General features: G+C 45.8%; 1 protein-coding gene across 5 annotated transcripts in view; it reads right to left on the reverse strand.

Annotated features, from left to right (window-relative positions):
* Window positions 1-274: 274 nt before the first annotated feature.
* Window positions 275-22123, reverse strand: part of HRH1 (histamine receptor H1) — a 95584-nt gene continuing 73735 nt past the window's right edge. For 4 of the 5 annotated variants that reach the window (XM_055413586.2, XM_055413588.2, XM_088831561.1 and 1 more), the window contains one exon: window positions 275-3272. In XM_055413586.2, coding sequence (XP_055269561.2) covers window positions 1774-3237 — 1464 coding nt within the window. In that variant the 5' untranslated portion in view covers window positions 3238-3272 and the 3' untranslated portion in view covers window positions 275-1773. Of the gene's footprint in view, window positions 3273-9019; window positions 10009-22123 lie in introns of all 5 variants that reach the window. The other variant, XM_055413589.2, reaches the window with a different exon arrangement.

A 22123-nucleotide genomic window follows, 5' to 3' on the forward strand; every position in this document is an offset into this window, starting at 1 on the left:
TCAACATCAGTGATGGGCACTTGGCCATTTGCCTGTGTGGGGTGGTCTTTAGAAAGACTTAAAAGTGGCTCCTTGGTCTGGAGGGGACCCGGGAAGCAACTCTTCTGGTTTCTGACATGGGAACAGACCAGGATAACCCAAAGCAGGATAAAAGTCTCTTTGGTTCCCTCCAGTTTTGAGGGAGAAGAGCTTTGGAAGGTGCAAAGTAGAGAGTGAAGCTTGTTATAAAAAGTAAGTCCTTTTCTAAACACATTTACAGATATGACCAGAAACCAAAGGGAAACCTTGTATCAAATCTTGTAACATTTAATGTTGACATTTCAATACATCTTCTTAAGTCCAAGAGACTGAGAAAGGCAGAATTAAATCAACCAACCTTACAACAGTATAGCTTCAAAGGTCATATTTTAGTAGGTGAAAATCTCTCAACTTAACAGATCATGCAAACAGGAACACAAGACAAAAAATACCAGCTTGTACAGGCACTCCCACTGGCTACATATATTACAGTTTAAACATCCAGTTTTAAAATATAAATCACAACCAGATTGCAACATAAACACCAAGTAAAACTGCCTGTTCCCATGCCTTTTTATGTTTTGACTTAAAAAGTGTGACCATAAAAGTACATGATGACGTTTCTTGGATAAACACAGCAGAATTCACAGATGAAAAAGTATACTGTTCCTTCTAAAAGTGTCACCTTTGTGGCCACATTGTATGTCAGCTGTTCCTCCTCTCAATATACTCTTGAAACTGCCACCACTCTCAGGAATTGTGTGTGTGTGTGTGTGTGTGTGTGTATACTGAATAGAACAAATTTTTGCCTTTTGGAAAAAATGTGTTATAGTGAGTTGAAACCATAGGATGTTTGCTCCAGCTTTCTTATAACTAGTTGTGTGATCTCAGGTACCTTATTGCACTTGCTGTTCCTCCATTTGCTTTTCTAGTAATACCATCTTCCTGTTTTGGGGTGTCATGGGGCTTAAACGACATCAACCTGGCACAGCCCTCAAGCAATATGGCTTTCTTCTCCCCACTCCTCTTTTTTTTGTTTGTAATATACAGCCATCTAAAAAATTTTCCTTTTCTCTTTGAGGGAGGCATTTAACCTCTTCTTTAATAGGAGAATGGAATTTGGGTTTGAAAATGATGGATGTGCAGACTGCATCATTTCCCATCAACTCTTAAGATGTGTGTGGGTGAGAAATAAGGTGGAATAGCCAGGGTGGGTGGTTCAGACACTAGATCTGGAGAAAGCTGCAAAAGAGGCTCAGAAGAGAGGTGTTCTGAGACGTGGCCATCACAGTGGAGTAGCTGTCCTGCTTTTCAAGGTGACTCCTGGCAGGGACAGCATCTATCTGCATGTCTAAGGTCTCTGCACCACAGTCGTGGAGCTCCATTTGAAGAAGACTCTGGAGTTCCACTGGAACTCTACCCACACGTCCCTTCAGTAGCCCAATAATTTGAGTTTGAAAGCTGGAATTACAGTGTGAGCCTGAGGCCCCCACATTCCCAAAGAACAGGAGAGCTCGGACAGATCTGAGTCCCTTGCAAATAAATATTCGGCTCTCAGAGTAGGATCTCTCTGCTGACCACCGCCATCTGCTGTTCTTCCCACTGCGCCTACGAACTTTCCAAACTCCCTAGCCCCTAAGACCATTCTTCCGACTCCAGAAAGCCCAGGTGCCTGGCAACGCAACAGGCTTCCTCCTTCACTTCCTTCAGGGACGTCGTTAAGTGTCACTTGGTTGCATCCCCTGGGAGCCTCCCCTAGGAACGAATGTGCAGAATTTTCTTGAAGGTCTTCTTGAAGTTCTCGTTGCACAAGGGGTAGATGACGGGGTTGAGCGTGGAGTTGATGTAGCCCAGCCAGATGGTGAACATGTGCGCGTGCTGGTTGCAGCAGCTCTCACAGAAGGCAACGACCATGAAGAAGATGAAGTAAGGGATCCAGCAGATGATGAAGGCCGCCATGATAAAACCCAACTGCTTGGCAGCCTTCCGCTCTCGGCTCATGTGCAACCCAGACACGTACTGTCTTGAATGCGAGCGGAGCCTCTTCCAAGTGAACTTGATGTACTCCAGGCCTGTGCTAGACTCGCTTCGCGACTTGCTTCTCCCCGATGCCGGCTCTGCAGGGGTGTCCGAGTCTGTCCGGGAGAAGGACTGGCTGTCACCTACAATCTGATCCTCCAAGGCCTCCTTAGCCCCAGGCATGTTCAGGTCCTGCTCACCCATCTCGAGTGGGTTCTGGCTCTGGTTGATGGCTGCGTAGTCCCTGCCATTCCCCTCTGCCTCCGGCTGCGTCTGCACAGTGTCAAGTGGGAAGCAGTAGAATTTGCCCGCTTCTCCGTCCTTCTCTTGGCTGAAGACACCTAGAGATGTCACCTCCTTTGGCTGTTGGGATGGTGGCTTCAAGACAGGTCCACCCCTGGTGTCTTTCGGTTTCCTTTTCAGACCCTCCCATGGGGACTCCTTCCCTGGTTTCTTAGCGCCCACCTGGAGGTTCTCTGGCTTCATCTTCACGTCAGAGGAGGGGAAGGACCCGTTGATGAGTTCCCGGTGCTGGCAGTGTCGCCGCACAGCCTTGTAGATCTTAGCATAGAACCAGAGCATGAGCAAGGTGGGCAGGTAGAAGTTGATGATGGCGGTCAGGATTTTGAACCACATGACGTTGTAGAAGTCCGTCTCACACCGGTCCCCCCGGGGCTCTGGCGTCTCCGGCCGGAAGTGACGCCAGCCCAGAATGGGGATAATCCACAGGAAGGAGAGAAACCAGGCGGCTAGGATGGTGAGAGATGCCCGGGTCTTGGTACGATACCGCAGGTACCTAAGGGGCTGCTGCACAGAGCGGTAGCGGTCAATGCACAAGATGAAGACGCTGAAAATGGATGCCGTGCTGGCCACATAGTCCATGGAGAGCCAGAAGAGGCAGAGAGGGCGCCCCAGGGACCACCTGGACATGAGGAGGTAGAGGATGTTCATGGGCATGACGACCGCCCCCACGATCAGGTCGGCCGCTGAGAGGCTGACGATGTAGAGGTTCCCCACCGTGTGCAGTTTCCGCTCGCTGCGCACAGCGTACAGGACGAGCAGGTTGAGCCCCACTGTGACCAAGGAGATGGTGCACAGAACCACCACCAGGGGCATCCGCTCGGCATCGTAGGCAGGGGCGGTCTTATTCCCCTCACACATCTTGTCTTTGAAGACGCAGGAGGCGTTGGGACAGGTCATTGGCACAAGTGTAGCCTCCAGCTGTGGCTCACTCCCTGGGGGGAAAGATACAAGGATTCAGGTCAGAGGTCCTGTGATCAGTAGCATCGCTCAGTGCTGTCACAGGCATCAAACCACTGTTGTGTGCAATCAGGGTGACAGGCACTGCTGGTTACCTGCAGCCTATACCCCCTGCCTCCTTAGCCATCCCCTCCTTCCTTCAATTATTGACTATTCATTGCATTGCTCGGCATTGTCCTGGGTGCTGGGAATGCAGCAGTGAACAAAGCAAAAACCTCTGTCCTCAAGGAGCTCAGATTCTACTGGAGGGGCATGGGCTAAAAAGAGGTGAGGTTTGTACAAGTCCCCTGTTGCACACACGTGCTGGGAGGGGCGCTGTGTCACAATTGGTCTAAGCTGCATACGGTCCCATTGTTTCTCTTTGCCAGTGGCTGGTCTAGGAGTGGGTGTGAGACATACCTGTGGCTGACAAGGTAGATGGGGCAGTCTCACTGCAGAGCTGGGGTTCTGGAAAAGTTCTTCCTATCCGACAAATGAGCAACATGAGTACAAGCGTGTTTCCTACTCACTGTCTTCTTTGTGATAGGAGGTGATGCATGGAGCAATGGCAATCATCTTGGGGCCATCAGGGAAACACCAAGAAAACCACTGAGATGCCAACTCAGAGTCTAGTTATTACTGAGCTGCTGAGCTGACCCTGGAGTCTTCTTCCACCAGGCTGGTTATTATGAGAAATACTTAAATATCTTTTTTGCTTAAGTCACTGTTGTGAGAGTTTTTACTTGCATCTAAAGCACTGCTAACCAATATAGGGGAGGGTTACCAGGGCACACAAAGCATGAAATAAATCTAGAAAATCTGCTCAGATGAACGGTTCTCAAATGGAAAGAGGATTATGTTATCTGAGAAAGCATTTTTATAATTTCACTTCTATATTTGAATTTTTCTTTCATTACATAAACTATGCAAAGTCATATGTGACACAACCTCTGCTAGTGGGACTATACTGAGAACAGACTGCTACAGCGGATCCTCCACTGGGGTGGGAGGTCGAAGCAGGTGTTAAAACTTCCAGAAGGGGTTGCAAGATTTTTATATCAATCAAAAAGTGGTATGAGTTTAAGGAAAACAGAAATACTAACAGTGTAAATGTCTCCTGATAATTCAGCAAAAAACATTATTTCTACATTAAGGCAAAGCCAGATAAATTCTTGGGTAGAAGGCTCCATTCTTATGATTTTTTAAGGTAAAAAGCAAAACCCATCCCAAAACAAATGGACGTCATCAAATTTGAATTCTTTTGCAAAAGGATCCACGGACAAAATGGAAAGACAGTCTACGGAATGGGAGAAGACATTTGCAGATGATGTTTTTGATGAGGGGTTAATACTGAATGTATGCAAACAGCTCATACAACTCAACATCAAAAACACAAAACCAAAGAACCCGATTACAAAATGGACAGAAGGCCCTAACAGACGTTTTCCCAAAGAAGACATGTAGATGGCCAGCTAGCACATGAAAAGATGCTCCACAGCACTACTCATTAGGGGATAAATGTGAATCAAAGCCACCACAATATATCACCTCATACCTGCCAGAACGGCTATTAGCAAAAAGAACACAAATAATGTTGGCGGGGACGTAGAGAAATGGGCGCCCTTGTACACTGTTGGTAGCAATGTAAATTTGTGTAACCATTATTGAGAACAGTGTGGAGGTGCCTTAAAAACTAAAGAGTAGAACTACTATGTGAGCCAGCAGTCCCACTCCTGGGTAAACATCTGACAAAAACAAAAACACTAATTCAGGAAGATGCATCTACCCCAGTGTTCACTGCAGCCTTATTTACAACTGCCAAGATACTGGAGCAACCTAAGCGCCATCATCAAATGAACTGAGAAGATCGTCGCATATGTATACACACCATGGGACACTGCTCAGCCATGATGAAACAAAAGTCTCCATCTGCAACAACATAGATGGACTTAGAGCGTATTACGCTTAGTGAACAACCTCAGATATGCAGATGATACCACTCTACTGACAAAAAGCAAAGAGGAACTAAAGAGCGTTTTGATGAGGGTGAAAGAGAAGAGTGAAAAAGCTGGCTTAAAACTCAACATTCAAAAAACTAAGATCATGGCATCCAGTCTCATCACTTTATGGCAAATAGAAGAAGAAAAAGTGGAAGCAGTGACAGATTTTATTTTCCTGGGCTCCAAAATCACTGCGGATGGTGATTGCCCCCATGAAATTAAAAGACATCTGCTCCTCGGAAGGAAAGCTATGACAAACCTAGACAGCATATTGTCAACTACAAATTGGTACTTGCCTGTCAACTACAAGTTGTTACTTGCCAAGAGCATTTGCCAGTGACTGAACAACAATAGCGTTGGCCATCTGCCTCTGTGGAGACTGAACCTTGTGCTGCTGTAGCTGTTGACCTTCAACCCCGCCCGCCCCCCCCACCCCCCCGCCCTGTTGAAGGAATCCAGGGAGTGGTGAGGCATTCTGTTCTCCAGGAATCTGGTGGAACAGGTCTTCAGATAGTTAGATATTTTCAGAAACTGATTTCATGATCCCAATCCTTATATCTCTTCATATTTAGAAAAACACTAGATCCCTTCATGGTGACATCAACTCCTTGTGACTAGCAGAAAAACATTTTAGAGTAAGCTCTCGATTGCATTGAACTTCCCCTTCACCGAAATCTTATATATTGACCTTTCCCAACTGCCTCTTTGCAGCAGCCTCTCAGAGCTATCCTCATTTTGCCCCAAATAAAACTTAACAACTCTCAAGTTGCACACATCTTTTAGTTGACAGTATTAAAAAGCAGAGGCATCACTTTGCTGACAAAGGTCCATCTGGTCAAAGCTATGGTCTTTCCAGTAGTCAGTCATGTACAGATGTGAGCGTTGAACCATAAAGAAGGCTGAGCACTGAAGAACTGATGCTTCCGAACTGTGCTGGAGAAGACTCTTGAGAGTCTCTTGGACTGCAAGGAGATCAAACCAGTCAATCCTGAAGGAAATCAACCCTGAATATTCATCGGAAGGACTGATGTTGAAGCTGAAGCTCCAATACTTTGGCCACCTGATGCGAAGAGCCGACTCATTGGAAAAGACCTTGATGCTGGGAAAGATTGAGGGCAAAAAGAGAAGAGGGTGGCAGAGGATGAGATGGTTAGACAGCATCCCCGACTCCATGGACATGAATCTGAGCAAACTCTGGGAGACAGTGAAGGACAGGGAAGTCTGGCGTGCTGCAGTCCATGGGGTCACAAAGAGCTGGACATGACTTAGGGACGGAATAACAACAACAATGCCAGCAAAAAAACAAATGCTTAGTGAATTAGTTCAGACAAAGACAAATACTGTTCGATATCACTTATATGCGGAATCTGAAAAACAAAACAAACCAGTGAATATAATAGAAAAAGAAGCAGACTCGTAGATAAAGAGAACCAGTGATTACCAGTGAGGAGAGGGAAGGGGGAAGACAAACATAGGGTACAGGATGAGGAGGTACAAGCTATCGTGTATAAAATAAATAAGCTACAAGGACATACTGCACAACACAGATAATATAGTCAACATTTTATAACTATAAGCCATAAACATACTGAAACACCGTGCTGTATGCCTATAACTTATACCTGTAATAAACATAATATTGTACATCAACTATACTTCATCTGAAAAACAAAAAACAAGACCCTAAAATATTTCCTTCCATATCTTTATGGAAGGAACCCTTGAGATACTTCGTTGGAAAAGAGCTACTTGAATAGCACTGACTTTTTTTGCTGTTGTTCAGTCACCTTGCTGTGTCCGACTCTGTGACCCCATGGAATGCAGCACGCCAGGCTTCCCTCCATCACCAACTCCCAGAGCCTACCCAAACTCATGTCCATCGAGTCGGTGATGCCATCCAGCCATCTCATCCTCTGTCGTCCCCTTCTGCTCCTTCCCTCAATCCCTCCCAACATGAGGGTCTTTTCCAATGAGTCAGTTCTTCGCATCAGGTGGCCAAAGTATTGGAGTTTCAGCTTCAGCATCAGTCCTTCCAATGAATATTCAGGACTGATCTCCTTTAGGATGGACTGGTTGGATCTCCTTGCTCTCCAAGGGACTCTCAAGAGTCTTCTCCAACACCACAGTTCAGAAGCATCCATTCTTTGGTACTCAACTTTCTTTATAGTCCAAATTTCACATCCATACGTGACTACTGGAGAAATCACAGCTTTGACTAGACAGACCTTTGTTGGCAAAGTAATATCTCTGCTTTTTTTTTTATGCTGTCTAGGTTATTCATAGCTTTTCTTCCAAGGAGCAAGAGTCTTTTCATTTCATGGCTGCAGTTACTATCTGCAGTGATTTTGAGCCCCCCAAAATAAAATCTTTCACTGTTTCCACTATTTCCCTGTCTATTTGCCATGAAGTGATGGGACCAGATGCCATGATCTTAGTTTTCTGAATGTTGAGTTTTAAGTCAAATTTTTCACCCTCCCCTTTCACTTTTATCAAGAGGCTTTTGAGTTCCTCTTCACTTTCTGCCATAAGTATGGTGTCATCTGCATATGTGAGGTTATTGATATTTCTCCTGACAATCTTGAAGCTCGTATTTCTTCCAGCCCAGTGTTCCTCATGATGTACTCTGCATATAAGCTAAATATGCAGGGTAACAATATGCAGCCTTGACGTACCCTTTTCCCGATTTGGAACCAGGCTGTTGTTCCATGTCCAGTTCTAACTGTTGCTTCTTGACCTGCATATAGGTTTCTCAAGAGGCAGATAAGGTGGTCTGGGATTCCCGTCTTTTTAAGAATTTCCCACAGTTTGTGGTGATCACACAGTCATAGGTTTTGGCATAGTCAATAAAGCAGAAGTAGATGTTTTTCTGGAATTCTTTTGCTTTTTCTATAACCCAAAGGATGTTGGCAATTTAATCTCTGGTTCCTCTGCCTTTTCTCAAAGGAAAAGGTTCACATACTGTTGAAGCCTGGCTTGGAGAATTTTGAGCATTACTTTGCTAGCAATTGTGAGGTAGTTTGAGCATTATTTGGCATTGCCTTTCTTTGGGATTGGAATGAAAACTGACCTTTTCCAGTCTTGTGGCCACTGGTGAGTCTTCCAAATTTGCTGACATATTGAGTGCAGCACTTTCACAGCATCATCTTTTAGCATTTGAAATAGCCCAACTGGAATTCCATCACCTCCACTAGCTTTGTTCAGAGTGATGCTTCCTAAGGCCCACTTGACTTTGCACTCCAGGATGTCTGGCTCTAGGTCAGTGATCACACCGTCGTGGTGATCTAGGTCATGAAGATCTTTTTTGATTAGGGTTCTTCTGTGTATTCTTGCCACCTCTTCTTAATACCTTAATACCTGCTTCTGTTAGGTCCATACCATTTCTGTCCTTTATTGTGCCCATCTTTGCATGAAATGTTCCCTTGGTATCTCGAATTTTCTTGAGGAGATCTCTAGCCTTTCCCATTCTATTGTTTTCCTCTATTTCTTTGCACTGATCACTGAGGAAGGCTTTCTTATCTCTCCTTGCTATTCTTTGGAACTCTGCACTCTCACTTAAGTATCACCATAAGCTCCATTCATTACCACAGTGTCTTTCTCAGAGTTTAGGCATATCATTTTGATAGCATTATAAAGATAAAAGGAGAAGATCAAGAAATATTTGTCAAGTGAATAGACAAACGAGCAGGAGGCATGATGCTCCAAAGTATCTCAGCCCACAACTCATCCATTCCACAGATATTTACTGGTAAAAGGTTTCTTTTCGGCTCAGAGATCCGTTTTAGGAGCAAGAAAACCCATTTTTGTTCTCTGGAACCACATGGTTCAGAAGAAGGATTCCTGGAAAGGAGAATGCAGTACCCAGGCTGCTGCAGACGTATGTGGAGCTGCTGCTGAGAGCCTGGCAGGGGGAGGAGACGTGTGCCCCAGAGACTGGGCTCCCGGGAACAGTGGGTCCCACTGGGAGGGCAGCCCAGAGGGTGGCAGCGGGTGGTCACAGCTGCATCTTCTGTGTGTCCCACTCCAGACATAATATGCAGGGCCCAGTGCAAAATGAAAAGCCAGAAAAGTTATTAATCATTTCAAAACGGAGGCAGCAGAACATTGACCCAAGCACGGGGCCACCCTGAGCACAGGGCCTGGGTGACTGCCATTCTGGCCTCTCTTTTCTCAGCTGATCCCTGAAAAGGCTCCACGCAGTGACACAGCTAATGTAAGGTGCTTTTCCCTCCCGTGGGGGTCTGAGCTCCTCGGGGAATGATCTTTGAATGGTGTTCCCTCCCTCAATGCCAAAGGGATGTCAGGCACTCTGGCCAAGGGTGGGCAGTACCTGGGGATATGGGTTCACATGGCTGCAGAGGATGCCACACCCCCCTCAGGCTGCCCAGTCTCTGCTGGGCTCTGAGGTGCCCTCTCTGGGGTCAAGGTCGAGCCTACAGAGAGGATGTGCCCTGGGGAGAGAAAACCGAACCTCAGGAGGCACTCGGGACAGGGCATTTCCAGAAGAAAGAACCAGGGCATCAAGGGGCCTCGATAGCACTGTGTCCCTCAAGGAGCAGGCCATGTAAGAGAGCATTCTCACCCAGCTCTGCCACGTGATGGGCTGTGTGGAACCTGAGAAAACAGCCGGCTCTCCAACGTCCTCAACTGTAAAGTAGGGCAAGCGGTATCCCCTCCTTCCAGGGCTGTCTGGAGCCTCAGTTGAGACAGTGAGTAGGCGTGCTCTGCAAACCCCCTGTGATGACAATGTGGTGACAAGCAGAAATGGATCCTTCCTCTCTAAGAGGCAAGCCATCATTTCTGAGTTGAGGCAATGGCTCCATTCCAAAACCATGAGCTGCAGTGGAATTTTTGCTAGAGTGATTACAGTCTAATCCAATCAGGTCCACATGCTGGCAAATGAAGGTGGTCAACGGCCCATCCACACCCAGGGAGTGCCAACTGGGGCAGCTCTAAGAGTACGCCAAGCCCTGGGACTTTTCAGAAATCCGTTAGTAAGCAAGTGCAGCCACAAGCCCACAGCGAGGTCTTCTGATGATCTCCAGGGCAGAGAGGAGGGAACAGTGAGCTCAGGCTCAGAGGAGTACATCGACTTAGTCAGAGTCACACAGCTAGAAGCGGCTGGGGAAGCCAAGATTCAAAATGAGGTCTGACTCAAGAGTTTCTCAGCGTTCGTTCTATTGACATTTCGAGTTGGATAATTCTTTGTCATGAAGGGGTATCCTGTGCCCCGTTGGATGTTTAGCAGCACCCCCAGCCTCTACTCACCAGATGCCAACAACTTCATTCCCAGACATGACAACCAAAAATATCTCTAGACATTTCCAGAGATCCACTGGGAAGCAAATGAGCCACAGTTGAGAACCACAGATCTAATTGAAGAATATGCCAGAGAAAACAGCTTTCAGCTCAAAGTAAGGAAGGGGCATCAAAAAAAAATAGATGGTGTCTAACAATACAATGAATTGCCTTGAGAGATACCGAGCTCCCCATCACAGAAGGTTTCCAAAAAGAAGAGGCTCTGACTCCAAATTAGAAATACTCCTGCTTTCTCAATGGCAATTGTTGGTTTTAGATATAAGGAGCCGCGGGGCAGGAACTTCTGTTGATCTCTGGATAGGGAGGCAAGGTTAACTGGAGGATCTGAGAGATGCTACACAGGAGTTGAGGCTCCCAGTACCTTGCCCATTCCTCTTTCTCTCCCATTTAAGCAATGCTGGTCCACGGAAGGCTTGGAGCTCATGCGGGTGATAGAACAGGGCCGCAGTCAAGAACCCAGGCTTTGTAAACCAGTCAACCTCTGCTGTCATCCTGCTTCTGCCCTGGTTAGCTGGGCAAGGTATTTCACTTCACGAAGCCTCAGTGTTCTTCACCTCTAAAACAGGGATAAACTCCTAATACAGGGCCTGACATACCAGAAATGCTCATTTAACAGTAGCTGTGGTGTTTTCTTCCATTTCTTGGTGAGTGATGCAGAAAGCCCCTAGCCAGCCCCATCGAGCTCAGAGGAATCATCCTGACCTTTCCCTGCTTTTCCCAATGGCAGAAACTGTTAATAGTTTCCCAATATCCCTTCTCTTTTATTTAGGAATAGACATCTGCTATTCACATGAAAACACGGCTTCCTAGAATAGGACCATATTCCCCAGGCTTCTTTGTGGCTGGGTATGACCACATGACTAAGTTCCAATGAAATGGAAATGGAAACATAGCTGACAAGTTCCAGAAATCAGCCCTAAAGGGAGTATCTGTTTTATTCTTTGGCCCTTCATTCTTCCAGCTTGCTGGAATGTTTACAGGATGAGCAGAGCTTAAGCAGCTATTTTGGGACCATGAGAAAGAGCCTCAATTTGAGGGAAGTAAAGCAATAATTGGGAAGGAGCTGAGGTCCCTGATGATCGTGAAGTTGCCATACCAGCCAGAACCACTCTGGATTACCTTGGGTTTTCTAGCACCTAATTCTAACCAATAGTACTGCCCCTGACGTCAAAGAATTTGTCATTAGGCTGAGAAGAAAAACAAAAGATAAACAGCATCAGAAAAAATAAATTAAAAATTCCATGACGGCATCACCAACTCAATGGACATGAGTCTGAGCAAACTCCAGGAGACAGTGAAGGCCAGGAAAGCCTGGTGTGCTGCAGTCCATGGGGTCATAAAGAGTCGGACGCAACTTAGCAGCTAAACAACAGCAACGCGACTGGGACAGGTGTGATAACTGAGGTAAGATCAAAGCAGGTGACAGGACAGGGGAGGGAAGAGCAGTCTCTCCCAGGGTAAAGTGGGGATGTGGAGAAGGACATCAGAGCACGGGTGATGTTTGACTGGGCTTTGAAGGATGAGTACAAGTTTGCAGGGCGGAAGGAAGAGGGATTTAAGGAGGAATGAAAAAAGAATAAAAGTACAGCGCTGAGTTCGCGGTGTTGGGAGGGAACGGTTGGAAGAGACTGGAGCACAGAAGAAGGAGTCAGGGGACGCAGGTTGGGGTCAGGCGGAGTTGTTGTTTAACTGCTCAGTCGTGTCCAACACTTCTGCAGTCCCACGGACTGCAGCCCGCCAGGCTCCTCTGTCCATGGGGTTTCCCAGGCAAGAACACCGGAGTGGGCTGCCACGCCCTTCTCCAGGGAGTGTTTTTACCCTCTATGCCTTCTCCTGTGCTGGCGCTCCTTCTCGCAGCACCCTCTCGCCTTGAAGCTCTTAGCTGCTCCTCTTTCTGTGCCCACGACACCCTAACACTCCCCCTATATCACCTTCCTATCATTCTTTACTACAAGCGGTGGTTCCTCTAGCGCATGGGGTGTGTCCACTAATTCTGCTTCTGAAGGCTGACACCCAGGGTCATAAAGGGGACACCACCTCCTTGACGGCAGGGACCACACCTTTTCCTTGCTGCCATTCTCCTGCGCTGGTGCACGATAGATGCCCAATGGATGCTCAGAGGTTACTGGGTGAGCTCTGAAACGCAGACCCTCACGGGGAAAGAGCAGCAGAAGACATGAAGGACCTCAGTGCAGAAGCTGTGGGCGTACTTTTCACAGGCATCTTTCAACCAACAAAAACTTGAGATAAGATTTGTACTATTGATGCATACCAATACCTTTCAGTGAAACTTCCAACATTTTCCGGGAAATTTCTTTCATGATAATCCAAAACATGAATAAAGACCCATGCATAAAGATGCTCGCTGCAACGTTATTTACGGTAAGAAATGAAAGGAAATAATCTAACCTTTGGGAACTACGCATATTATGGGAGAGCTACAGTCATCGACAATCTCATTTATGGAGCAGCAGTAATGACACGGGAAGACGCTTATGATGAAATTATATTTACAACAGACCTTGTTTGGACAGGATGATGTCAGTTCTGTGAACTGACAGGCTTAGAGAGAGGTGAGCCTCTGCTATGTTAACAGTGGTTTCCTCTGGGTAGTAAATAATGTTTATTATCTCCCACATTTTCCAATATTTCAACAACGAAGACAGATGTCTTAGTTTTGTAACAGGGTGAGTAAGAACTAACTGTCCTCACTTTTAAAAGCAATATAAAATAGATCGACCCCACTGGAAAAAGGCTTTTTAATGTCTTCCACACTCTTAGAACATCTTTTATTTTCTTTGGTAGAAAGTGGGAGTTTGGGATTCCTTTTGTGATACATTCTGAACTGTCTCCCTCACCACTCCCCATTCCGAACTGCTCTGCCTTTTGCTTCATTTGTGTTGGATGCTTACTGCGGTCAAGTAAGCCAGAACGTTAAATTCTTTGCTCTAATTCTAAGAAAGAGGCGCCATGCATGAGGGGGCCCCAAGTACTGCATATTCTCCTTGAGCCTGGCCCTGGCATCATCTCCAACAAACGCTCATGTTTATCAATGCCCCTGGCAGTGGTGCAGAGAGCTGAATGCAAATAGCAAAATTCCATTATGAGCCCAGCACGGCACGAATGTGGCTGACTCAAAACTAGGACACTGCCGGGCTCAGAGTCAGCCTCTGGGTGAGAGGCAAGAGGCAGAGGACTCTGTGGGCAGGCAGAGGTCCCAAAGAGTTTTTGGGGGTGGAGGTACACATTGAAACATCTACAGAGCCAAGATGGTGGTTTAGTCGCAAAGTCATGCCTGACTCTCAAGACCCCCTGGACTGTAGCCCGCCAGGCTCTTCTGTCCATGGAATTCTCCAGGCAAGAATACTGGAGTGGGTTGCCATTTCCTCCTCCAGGGGATCTTCCTGACCCAGGACTCGAACCCAGGTCTCCTGCATTGCAGGCAGGTTTTTTACCGATGGAACTACCAGGGAACTACCACAGAGTCAGGGAGGAAAAGTTAGTATGAACAGGGGACGTGTGTGGAGCAGGACAGTGTGTGGGGGCCGGGGCAAGCAGGAGATGATGTCTTTTGTCTGAAGAGGACAGTTGCCACTCAGAGGCCACCAACAGGCAAGTCCAGAGCTGCCTAACTTTAAAATGAATCCTAAAAGCTGGATTTTTGCATGAAAACTCTCAGTATTTTTTTTTTTTTAAGTTGTCCATTAGTTGATTGTTTCATTGGTTTTCTTGGACACTTAAACACAGGTGGAGCAAAAACCAATTTGGGGGACCTGACCTGTGAGCCCTGAAGGAGACGTGAATCTAGTTCACAGGGGATCCAGGGTGGTGAATACAAGAAAATGAGCCTGAGGCTGAAGAGACACTTTTGGGGGGTATTTGCCCAGCTCGCACCAAGCCTCCTCTCTGAGAACCATCACTCATCTAGGAGTGGTTCCTGGGGCCAAAGTCACACCATGTACACTTAACGTGATTGGACCAAGGGCTGTCTTCTGATCCCAAGTGGGCCAATCCGTCCAACTCTTCTTCCGGAAAACTGGAATTAAGTGTTGCGCAGTCAAGATACTCAAGTCTCCTGAACTGAAGTGAGGCGGAAATGAGGGAGGAGGCTGCCACTGGGGGGCAGTGTTGCTCACCTCCAGGCAGAAGGCGACGAGGCAGACAGATGCAGTGATACTCCTGAACAAAGCTGAACTAAAACTTCCCCTCACACCACACACACAGACTAACCCAACTCACACCAAAAGTCCTAAATGTATGAGCCAAACCTCTTAAACATCTTAGAAGAAAGAGAAGAAAATCTTTGTGACCTTGAGTTAGCCAGAGCTTTCTTAGTCACAACCCCAAAGGCACAACCAATATAGAAAATAAATGGCTAACCTGGTCTTCATCACAACTAAAAACTTCTGTGTTTCAAAAGCAAATGAAAAACTACAGAATGGGAGAAAATGTTTGTATGCTGTATATCTGATAGATCACGTATCTAATGTATCCAGAATACATAAAGAACTCTTCCAACTCATAACAAGACAAATAAACCGATTTAAAAATGGAAAATGGACGTGAATAGACATTTCACCAAGGAAGATATAGGAATGGCTCACAAGCACATGAAAAGATGCTCAACAGCATCAGTCTTCAGGGAAACACAAATCAAAACCGTGGTGAGATACTACTGCACACCCACCAGGACGTCTATAATTTTAAAAGACATACAATAATAAGTGTTGCTGAGGATATGGAGAAATTAGAGACCTCATATACTGCTGCTGGGAATGTAGAAGGGAACAGCTACTTTGGAAAAGTCTGGCACTTCCTTAACACTTAAACATAGTTACCAGATGATTCTGTGATTCCATATCTAGATATACGCCCCAAAGAACTGGGGATATATGCCCATGTATTTGTGAGTTAATGTTTCCAGCACTCTTCATAACAGTCAAAAAGTGGAAACAACCCAAACGTCTATCAACTGGTGAGCAGATAATCAAATTATGGTGTATTCATATTTGTCAATAAAAGGGAACAAAGCACCGATCCATGCTCTGACATGGAGGGACTGCAGAAACAGCATGCTAAGTGAAAAGAATCCAGACACAAAGGCCACAGATTGCATGATTCCATTTCTAAGGAATACTCAGAACAGACAAATCTATACGGGTAGAAAGTAGATTAGTGGTTGCCTGGGGTTTTTTATTAGTGGTTGGTTGGGGGTGAGAACAGGAAGGAGTCTTTGAAAGTGTTGGCAATATTCTAAGGTTAGATTCTGACCAAGGTCCGTCTAGTCAAAGCCGTGGTTTTTCCAGTAGTCATGTATGGATGTGAGAGTTGAACTATAAAGCTGAGCGCCGAAGAATTGATGCTTTTGAACTGTGGTGTTTGAGAAGACTCTTGAGAGTCCCTTGGACCTCAAGGAGTTCAAATCAGTCAATCCTACAGGAAATAGGTCCTAAATGTTCATTGGACGGACTGATGCTGAAGCTGAAGCTCCAATACTTTGGCCACCTGATGCAAAGAATGGACTCATTTGAAAAGACCTTGATGCTGGGAAAGACTGAAGGCAGGAGGAGAAGGGGATGACAGAGGAGGAGATGGTTGGATGGCATCACTGACTTGATGGACATGAATCTGAACAACCTCTGGGAGTTGGTGATGAACAGGGAAGCCTGGCGTGCTGCAGTCTATGGGGTCACAAGGAGTTGGACATGACTTAGCGACTGAACTGATCTGAAAGTTAGATTTGGATGGTGACTTTATGACTCTGTACACATACTAACAATAACGGAATTGTATGATTCACTTAGAATGGGTGAATTTCATGGCATATAAACAATAGACTTGTTTGAAAAGAAATTCAGTGATTCAAGAAAGAAGCTGCCGGGGTTTCCAGATCTGTTTTGGTACGCTAGTGTTGCTCCCCAAAATACTTATCACAGGATTTGTTCTTAAAGGAAATAAACACAAGCAAGACAAGACTGAAAGCAAATGTGGGTCGCACAGGGTCACTGTGGTTGGGCCACGGTTTCACTCTGAGTTTCCCAGGAGCCAGAGCAAAGAGGAAAACGGGATCAATTACAAGATTTTCAGTGTTATTTAAATGAAAGCAAACTAGCTGCTTAGCATAAGGACAACCTGAGCTGATACTAAGTTTTCATTAAAATGTATCTCACGGTTTCTTGTAAAGGGAGTACAGTGAAACGTTACACGTAATTTCTTAATCATCAGGATTGGAAATATGGAAACGATGTAGCTATATCAGCCCTTTCCTCCTATACCTGACTGTTTTTCTCTCCTTGTATAATTTGGCTTAAGACTTTGGAAGGTTGGACTTGCTTGTTTGTCTGCCCCTCCCATCCTCCAGCACTGGTGGGACAGGCTCGAATTTTTTTTTTTCTAATTAGGTACAGGAAAGGGAAGCTGAAGGCTAATCATCACTAAATGGCAGAGGAGAAAAGTATATATGAAAAAAAACAAACCCAAAACCCAGCTCTGTGTATTCTCTGGTCTAGAAATGCAATGGAGAAAAAGAAAAGTCATATTTCAAAGACTTTCTATATCCCTGCACTGGGCTGGGGGTGGGGCGGTTTCTTTATTTAATCCTCACAAGAAAGGAATCCTTCATGCCCTCATTTTAGAGATGTGGACACAGAGACTTCTGTGGTTTGCTGGTTGCCCTGCACTAAGTAAGCTCCAAGGGCAACTGAAGGGCAAGTCTCATTTAAAGGCCTAAGGGATACCCGCCTTCTAAGACACCTGAATGAGCTGCAGACATCCCCCTCCTTGCCCTCACTTGCCCTCCTTTTCACTACAATGAGAAACAGAGGAAAGTGAATTAATGCTTTACATAATGAATTCATGGAATTGGAAATATAAACATCCGTGCTGACATTAGTCAAGGACGCAGCATACACGGTGCTGGGCCCGGCACAAGCACACGAATCGTTTTAGGACACGATGAATAATGCTTTCTTTCTGGTCCAAATCCTTGGAGACTAAGCTGTGAGAAAGGCACTCTCAAAGACCAAAGTTATCCAGGCTGTCCTCTTCTTAAGGAAAAAAGAAATTATGATATTGAAGTAAATCAAAGAGCTGACAGAAGAGAAAGGAGAGGCAGACATGGTGTTTATATGCGACAGCTCCTGGGTGACCAGGATTTTCTTCAATATCTCTGTCTCCTTCAGTCAAGTGAGCTGGTGCCTGACTGCAGGGGCCACCCCAGTCCCACACCAGGGCGCTTCTGCACTACCAGCTGGTCAAGCCCTCCCGTTGGTTCTGGGGCCAGACTTACCAGTGATGTGCATGTACAGGGGGTCAGGTGTGTGTCGGTCAGCCTGGCTGCTGATTCCATTCTAATATCCATCCATCCATCCAACCAATAAAAAGTCTTTATGAGACCCCATGGACTATAGCCCACCAAGGCTCCTCTTTCCAGGGAATTCTCCAGGCAACAATACTGGAGTGGGTAGCCGTTCCCTTCTCCAGGGGATTGTCCCAACCCTGGAATCAAACCTAGTCTCTCTCGCATTGCAGGCAGAATCTTTAAAATCTGAGCCACCAGTTAAATAAAGGATAAACACAATCCCTGTCTTCATGAAGCTTACAACCTATGCTAGCGGTTATCAACCTTGGCCTGGAGAGCTTTTAACACATACTAAGACATCTGCTTCAAGGAAGATGGGGTACAGGTACTTTTTCCTATTCTTCTGGCTAAGTTCAATTTAAAAACCCTGGACATCATATTTAAAACAAACAGAAGATGATTCTGAAAAATGGAGAGGCGTAGGTGGACCAGCTACTCTTTGGATTTCTTTGGAATCCAGGACCCAAAGAATCACACAGCACTGAGTCCCCTGGGTTTTCACTTGGCCAAATATATTCTGAGACTTTGAGCTGAAGAAGTTGGCAACTCAAAGCACCAAAGGGCAGAGACGAAAGAAAAATAGCCACAGTAAAAGCCTGCCGTGTCTAGACAAAAGCACAGGAAAAGCGCAGACCAGGAAAATAGAAAACCTCCAGACAATGACTGCTCTGCGGCAGACAAACACCACAAAAACACGGGAGCCCTGTTCCCACCCTCTCCAGCAAAGGCTGAGAGGGGAGCCAGGATTTCTATCCTTGTCAGGCCACACATGGAGACCCAAGCCCTCTGCCTCCACTGCGGTGGTTCCCCTACAGTCCCCAATAGGGCTGTTCATCCTTATCAGTGAAGACAAACCCCACCTCCACCGTCACAGTGTCTATGGAGGCAAACCAGCCCCTCCCAGCCAGGGAGTTATCCCTGGGGGCCTGGTGGGGAGTCAGACCTCTACCTCCCTGCTCATCAGTAATGAAGACCCCCTCCCTACTTCAAGTGTCAGAGAAGCCGAGCAGAGAACCTGGACTTCTAATCCCACAAGGAAGTAATGAGTCGGTGCACCCTACCCCCACCGGCCCTGTCTCCTTTGCTGAAGCAGGGATGTCCCTGGTGGTCCAGGGGTTGAGAATCTGCCTTCCAATGCAAGGGATGCAGGTTTAATCCCTGGTTGGCGGACTAGGATCCCACATGCCCTGGGGCAACCCACATGTGGCAACAACCGACCCTGTGCAGCAGCTAAGACTCGATGCAGGAAAAATAAACCAAGTATTTAAAGAATTAAAAATCAGTAAGACAAGACTCAAACATGATTCAGTCTCATGACATAATATCTAAAATGCCCACACTTCAATGAAAAATCACTCGTCACGTCAAAAACTGGGGAAATTTCAAACGGAATTAAAAAAAAAATCAAGAGATACCCATGCCATGATGACAGAGATGGAAGGATTGGGTGACAAATATTTTAGAGTGATCATCATAAAAACACCCAGTGCGCAAATGGGAACATGACTGAAACAAATGAAACAGTAAAGCCCATGTGCCTGGAGCCTGTGTTCCGCAATAAGAGAAGACAACGCAATGAGAAACCACACACTGAAATGAAGAGGAGCCCCCATCCGCCACAACCAGAGGAAAGCTCACGTGAAGAAATGAAGACCCAGCGCAGCCAAAAATAAATAAAAATTTTAAGAAGATTCAATAGTTATAAAAACAAAAGAAGAACCAAATGGAAATTTTCAAACTGAAAAAAAATCTAATAACTGAAAAAAATTAAATAAAAGCACTCACCGGAAGTGTTCACCATCAGGATGGAGGAAGCTGAGGAAAGAATCAGTGAACTGGAAGACAGCACAATAGAAATTATCCAATCTGAACATCAGAAGGAGGAGACTGAAAGCAAAACAGAGTCCCAGGCACCTGTGGGATGGTAACAAAGCAGCTAACTTTCCCGTAAACAGTCTTGGAAGTTGATGAAAAAGAGGCTGGGGATAAAATGACACTTGAAGATAAAATGGCTGAAAGTTTCCTAAATTTGACAAGAGACAGAAACCTGCAAAACCAAGAAGCTAAGATAACCTCCCCTACTCCACAAAAGAACCCACACCAAGACACATAATCATTAAACTTCTGAAAATTAAAGAAGAAAAAAATCTGGAAAGCAGCCAGGAAAAAAAAAAAAAAAACATGTTACCATAATAAGGACGACAGCAGATCACTCTTCAGAAAATACAGAAAGGAGCAGGAAGTGACACAAGGTTTCTCAGAGGCTGGAAGGAAAGGACTGTCAACCCAGGATCTTACACTCAGTGAAAATATCCTTAAGGAATAAAGGATGTCAGCACGTTCTCAGATAAACAACTTATACAACACTCTTATGCAGAAAACTGCGAAATTCTAATGAAAGAAAGGAGACACACAGCGTCCACAGATTAGAAGATTCATAGTAAACATGTAAGCATAGTAAATAAGTCAGTTCTACTCAAATCAATGTAAAGATTTAATGCAGTTTCTATCTAGATCTCAGCAAGATCTCAGCAAGATGTCTTACAGAGAAGGAAAGACTATTCTAACATCTATATAGAAAGAAGAACAAGGAATACCTAAGATAATCTTAAACAAGACAAATAAATGAAAGAAATCAGTCTGTGTGATTTCAAGACTTATTATATGGCTACAGTAATCAAGACTGTGGTATCAGTAGAGACAATGGAATGGAATAAGAACTAAAAAATAGACTTGCACAAATGTGCGCAAGAGATTTTTCACAAAGGCACGACATCGATTTAACTGAGGTAAGGGTGTTTTCAACAAACGGTGCTGGAGCAACTGGACATCACAGACAAAAACTAGAATCTCATACGTGATTAAAAAATTCACTCAAAGTGGTTCACAGACACAAATGTGCTCAGTCCCTCGGTTGTGTCTGACTCTTTGCAGCCCCATGGACTGTAGCCCACCAGGCTCCTCTGCCCATGGAATTTTCCCAGGCAAGAATACTGGAGTGAGGTTCCATTTCCTCCTCCAGAGGATCTTCCCAACCCAGGGATCCAACCCAGGTCTCCCTCATTGCAGGTGGATTCTTTACCAGCTGAGCCACACGGGAAGCCCAAGAACACCAGAGTGGGTAGCCTATCCCTTCTTTAGCGGGTCTTCCCAACCCAGGGATCGAACTGGGGTCTCCTGCATTGCAGGCGGATTCTCTACCAACTGAGCTATCAGGTATCAACTAAAATTCGTTAAATACTGTTTTCAGCCTCATCATACAATTGCTTTGCTCCTAAATGCCTCTAAGGAAAAGTGCAGACTCTACAGACTGCTGGCATGACTAACCCTAACCCACTAAACTGCAGTAAAAATGCTCCCACTGTCCCCAGCCACACGGGTTCTTTCAGCTTTAGGGTTCGGTACAGGTTACCTCTTCCTCATGGAAGAGAACATGCCCTGAGGGTTGGGACCACATCTTTGTTTACTGCTGTCTCCTTCTGCCTGGAACAAAGTAGGTGAGAAGGATGGGGTGGGGCAGGGAGGGATGGAAAGGTTGATAGAGAAGACAGGAAGAAAAAGAAAGGAAGGCAGGAAGGTGGGAACAGAAAGAAGGAAGGATGGAGTGGGGAGGGGAGGAAAGGATATGATGAACTTCTATTTACTGAGCAAGCGAAGTCAAAGTTGCCCAGTCGTGTCTGACTCTCTGCGACCCCATGGACTGTCGCCCACCAGGCTCCTCTGTCCATGGGATTCTCCAGGCAAGAATGCTGGAGCGGATAGCTGTTCCCTTCTCCAGGGGATCTTCCCGACCCAGGGGTCAAACGGGGTCTCCTGCATTGCAGGCAGATGCTTTACCAGCTGAGCTACCAAGGAAGCCCTGTTTGCAGAACAAAACCCACCTGAAAAGTCCCTTCCTCTTTGAAGGTTTCCCGTCTCCTTTAGCCGCCTCTGAGCATTCCTTTCTCTAGGATCCCACAGTGCTGCTTTCATACCTCTATCTAGGCATGTAACTGTCTGCATTCTACTGAATGAATACGTGAATAAACTCAGGTTTTCTTCATTAGACTCTGAGCCTTACCAGGGCAGGGACAATATAATCTTCACTTATAATTTGGCACCTAACCCAATGGTTCTCAAGCTCGGCTGCACACTGGAATCACACGGAGAGCTTTAAAAGTACTCACACTGG

This window comes from Moschus berezovskii, chromosome 24 (genome assembly GCF_049115385.1).
Source record: "Moschus berezovskii isolate FMDL1 chromosome 24, NW_MosBer_1.0, whole genome shotgun sequence".
NCBI classification, from domain to species: domain Eukaryota; kingdom Metazoa; phylum Chordata; class Mammalia; order Artiodactyla; family Moschidae; genus Moschus; species Moschus berezovskii.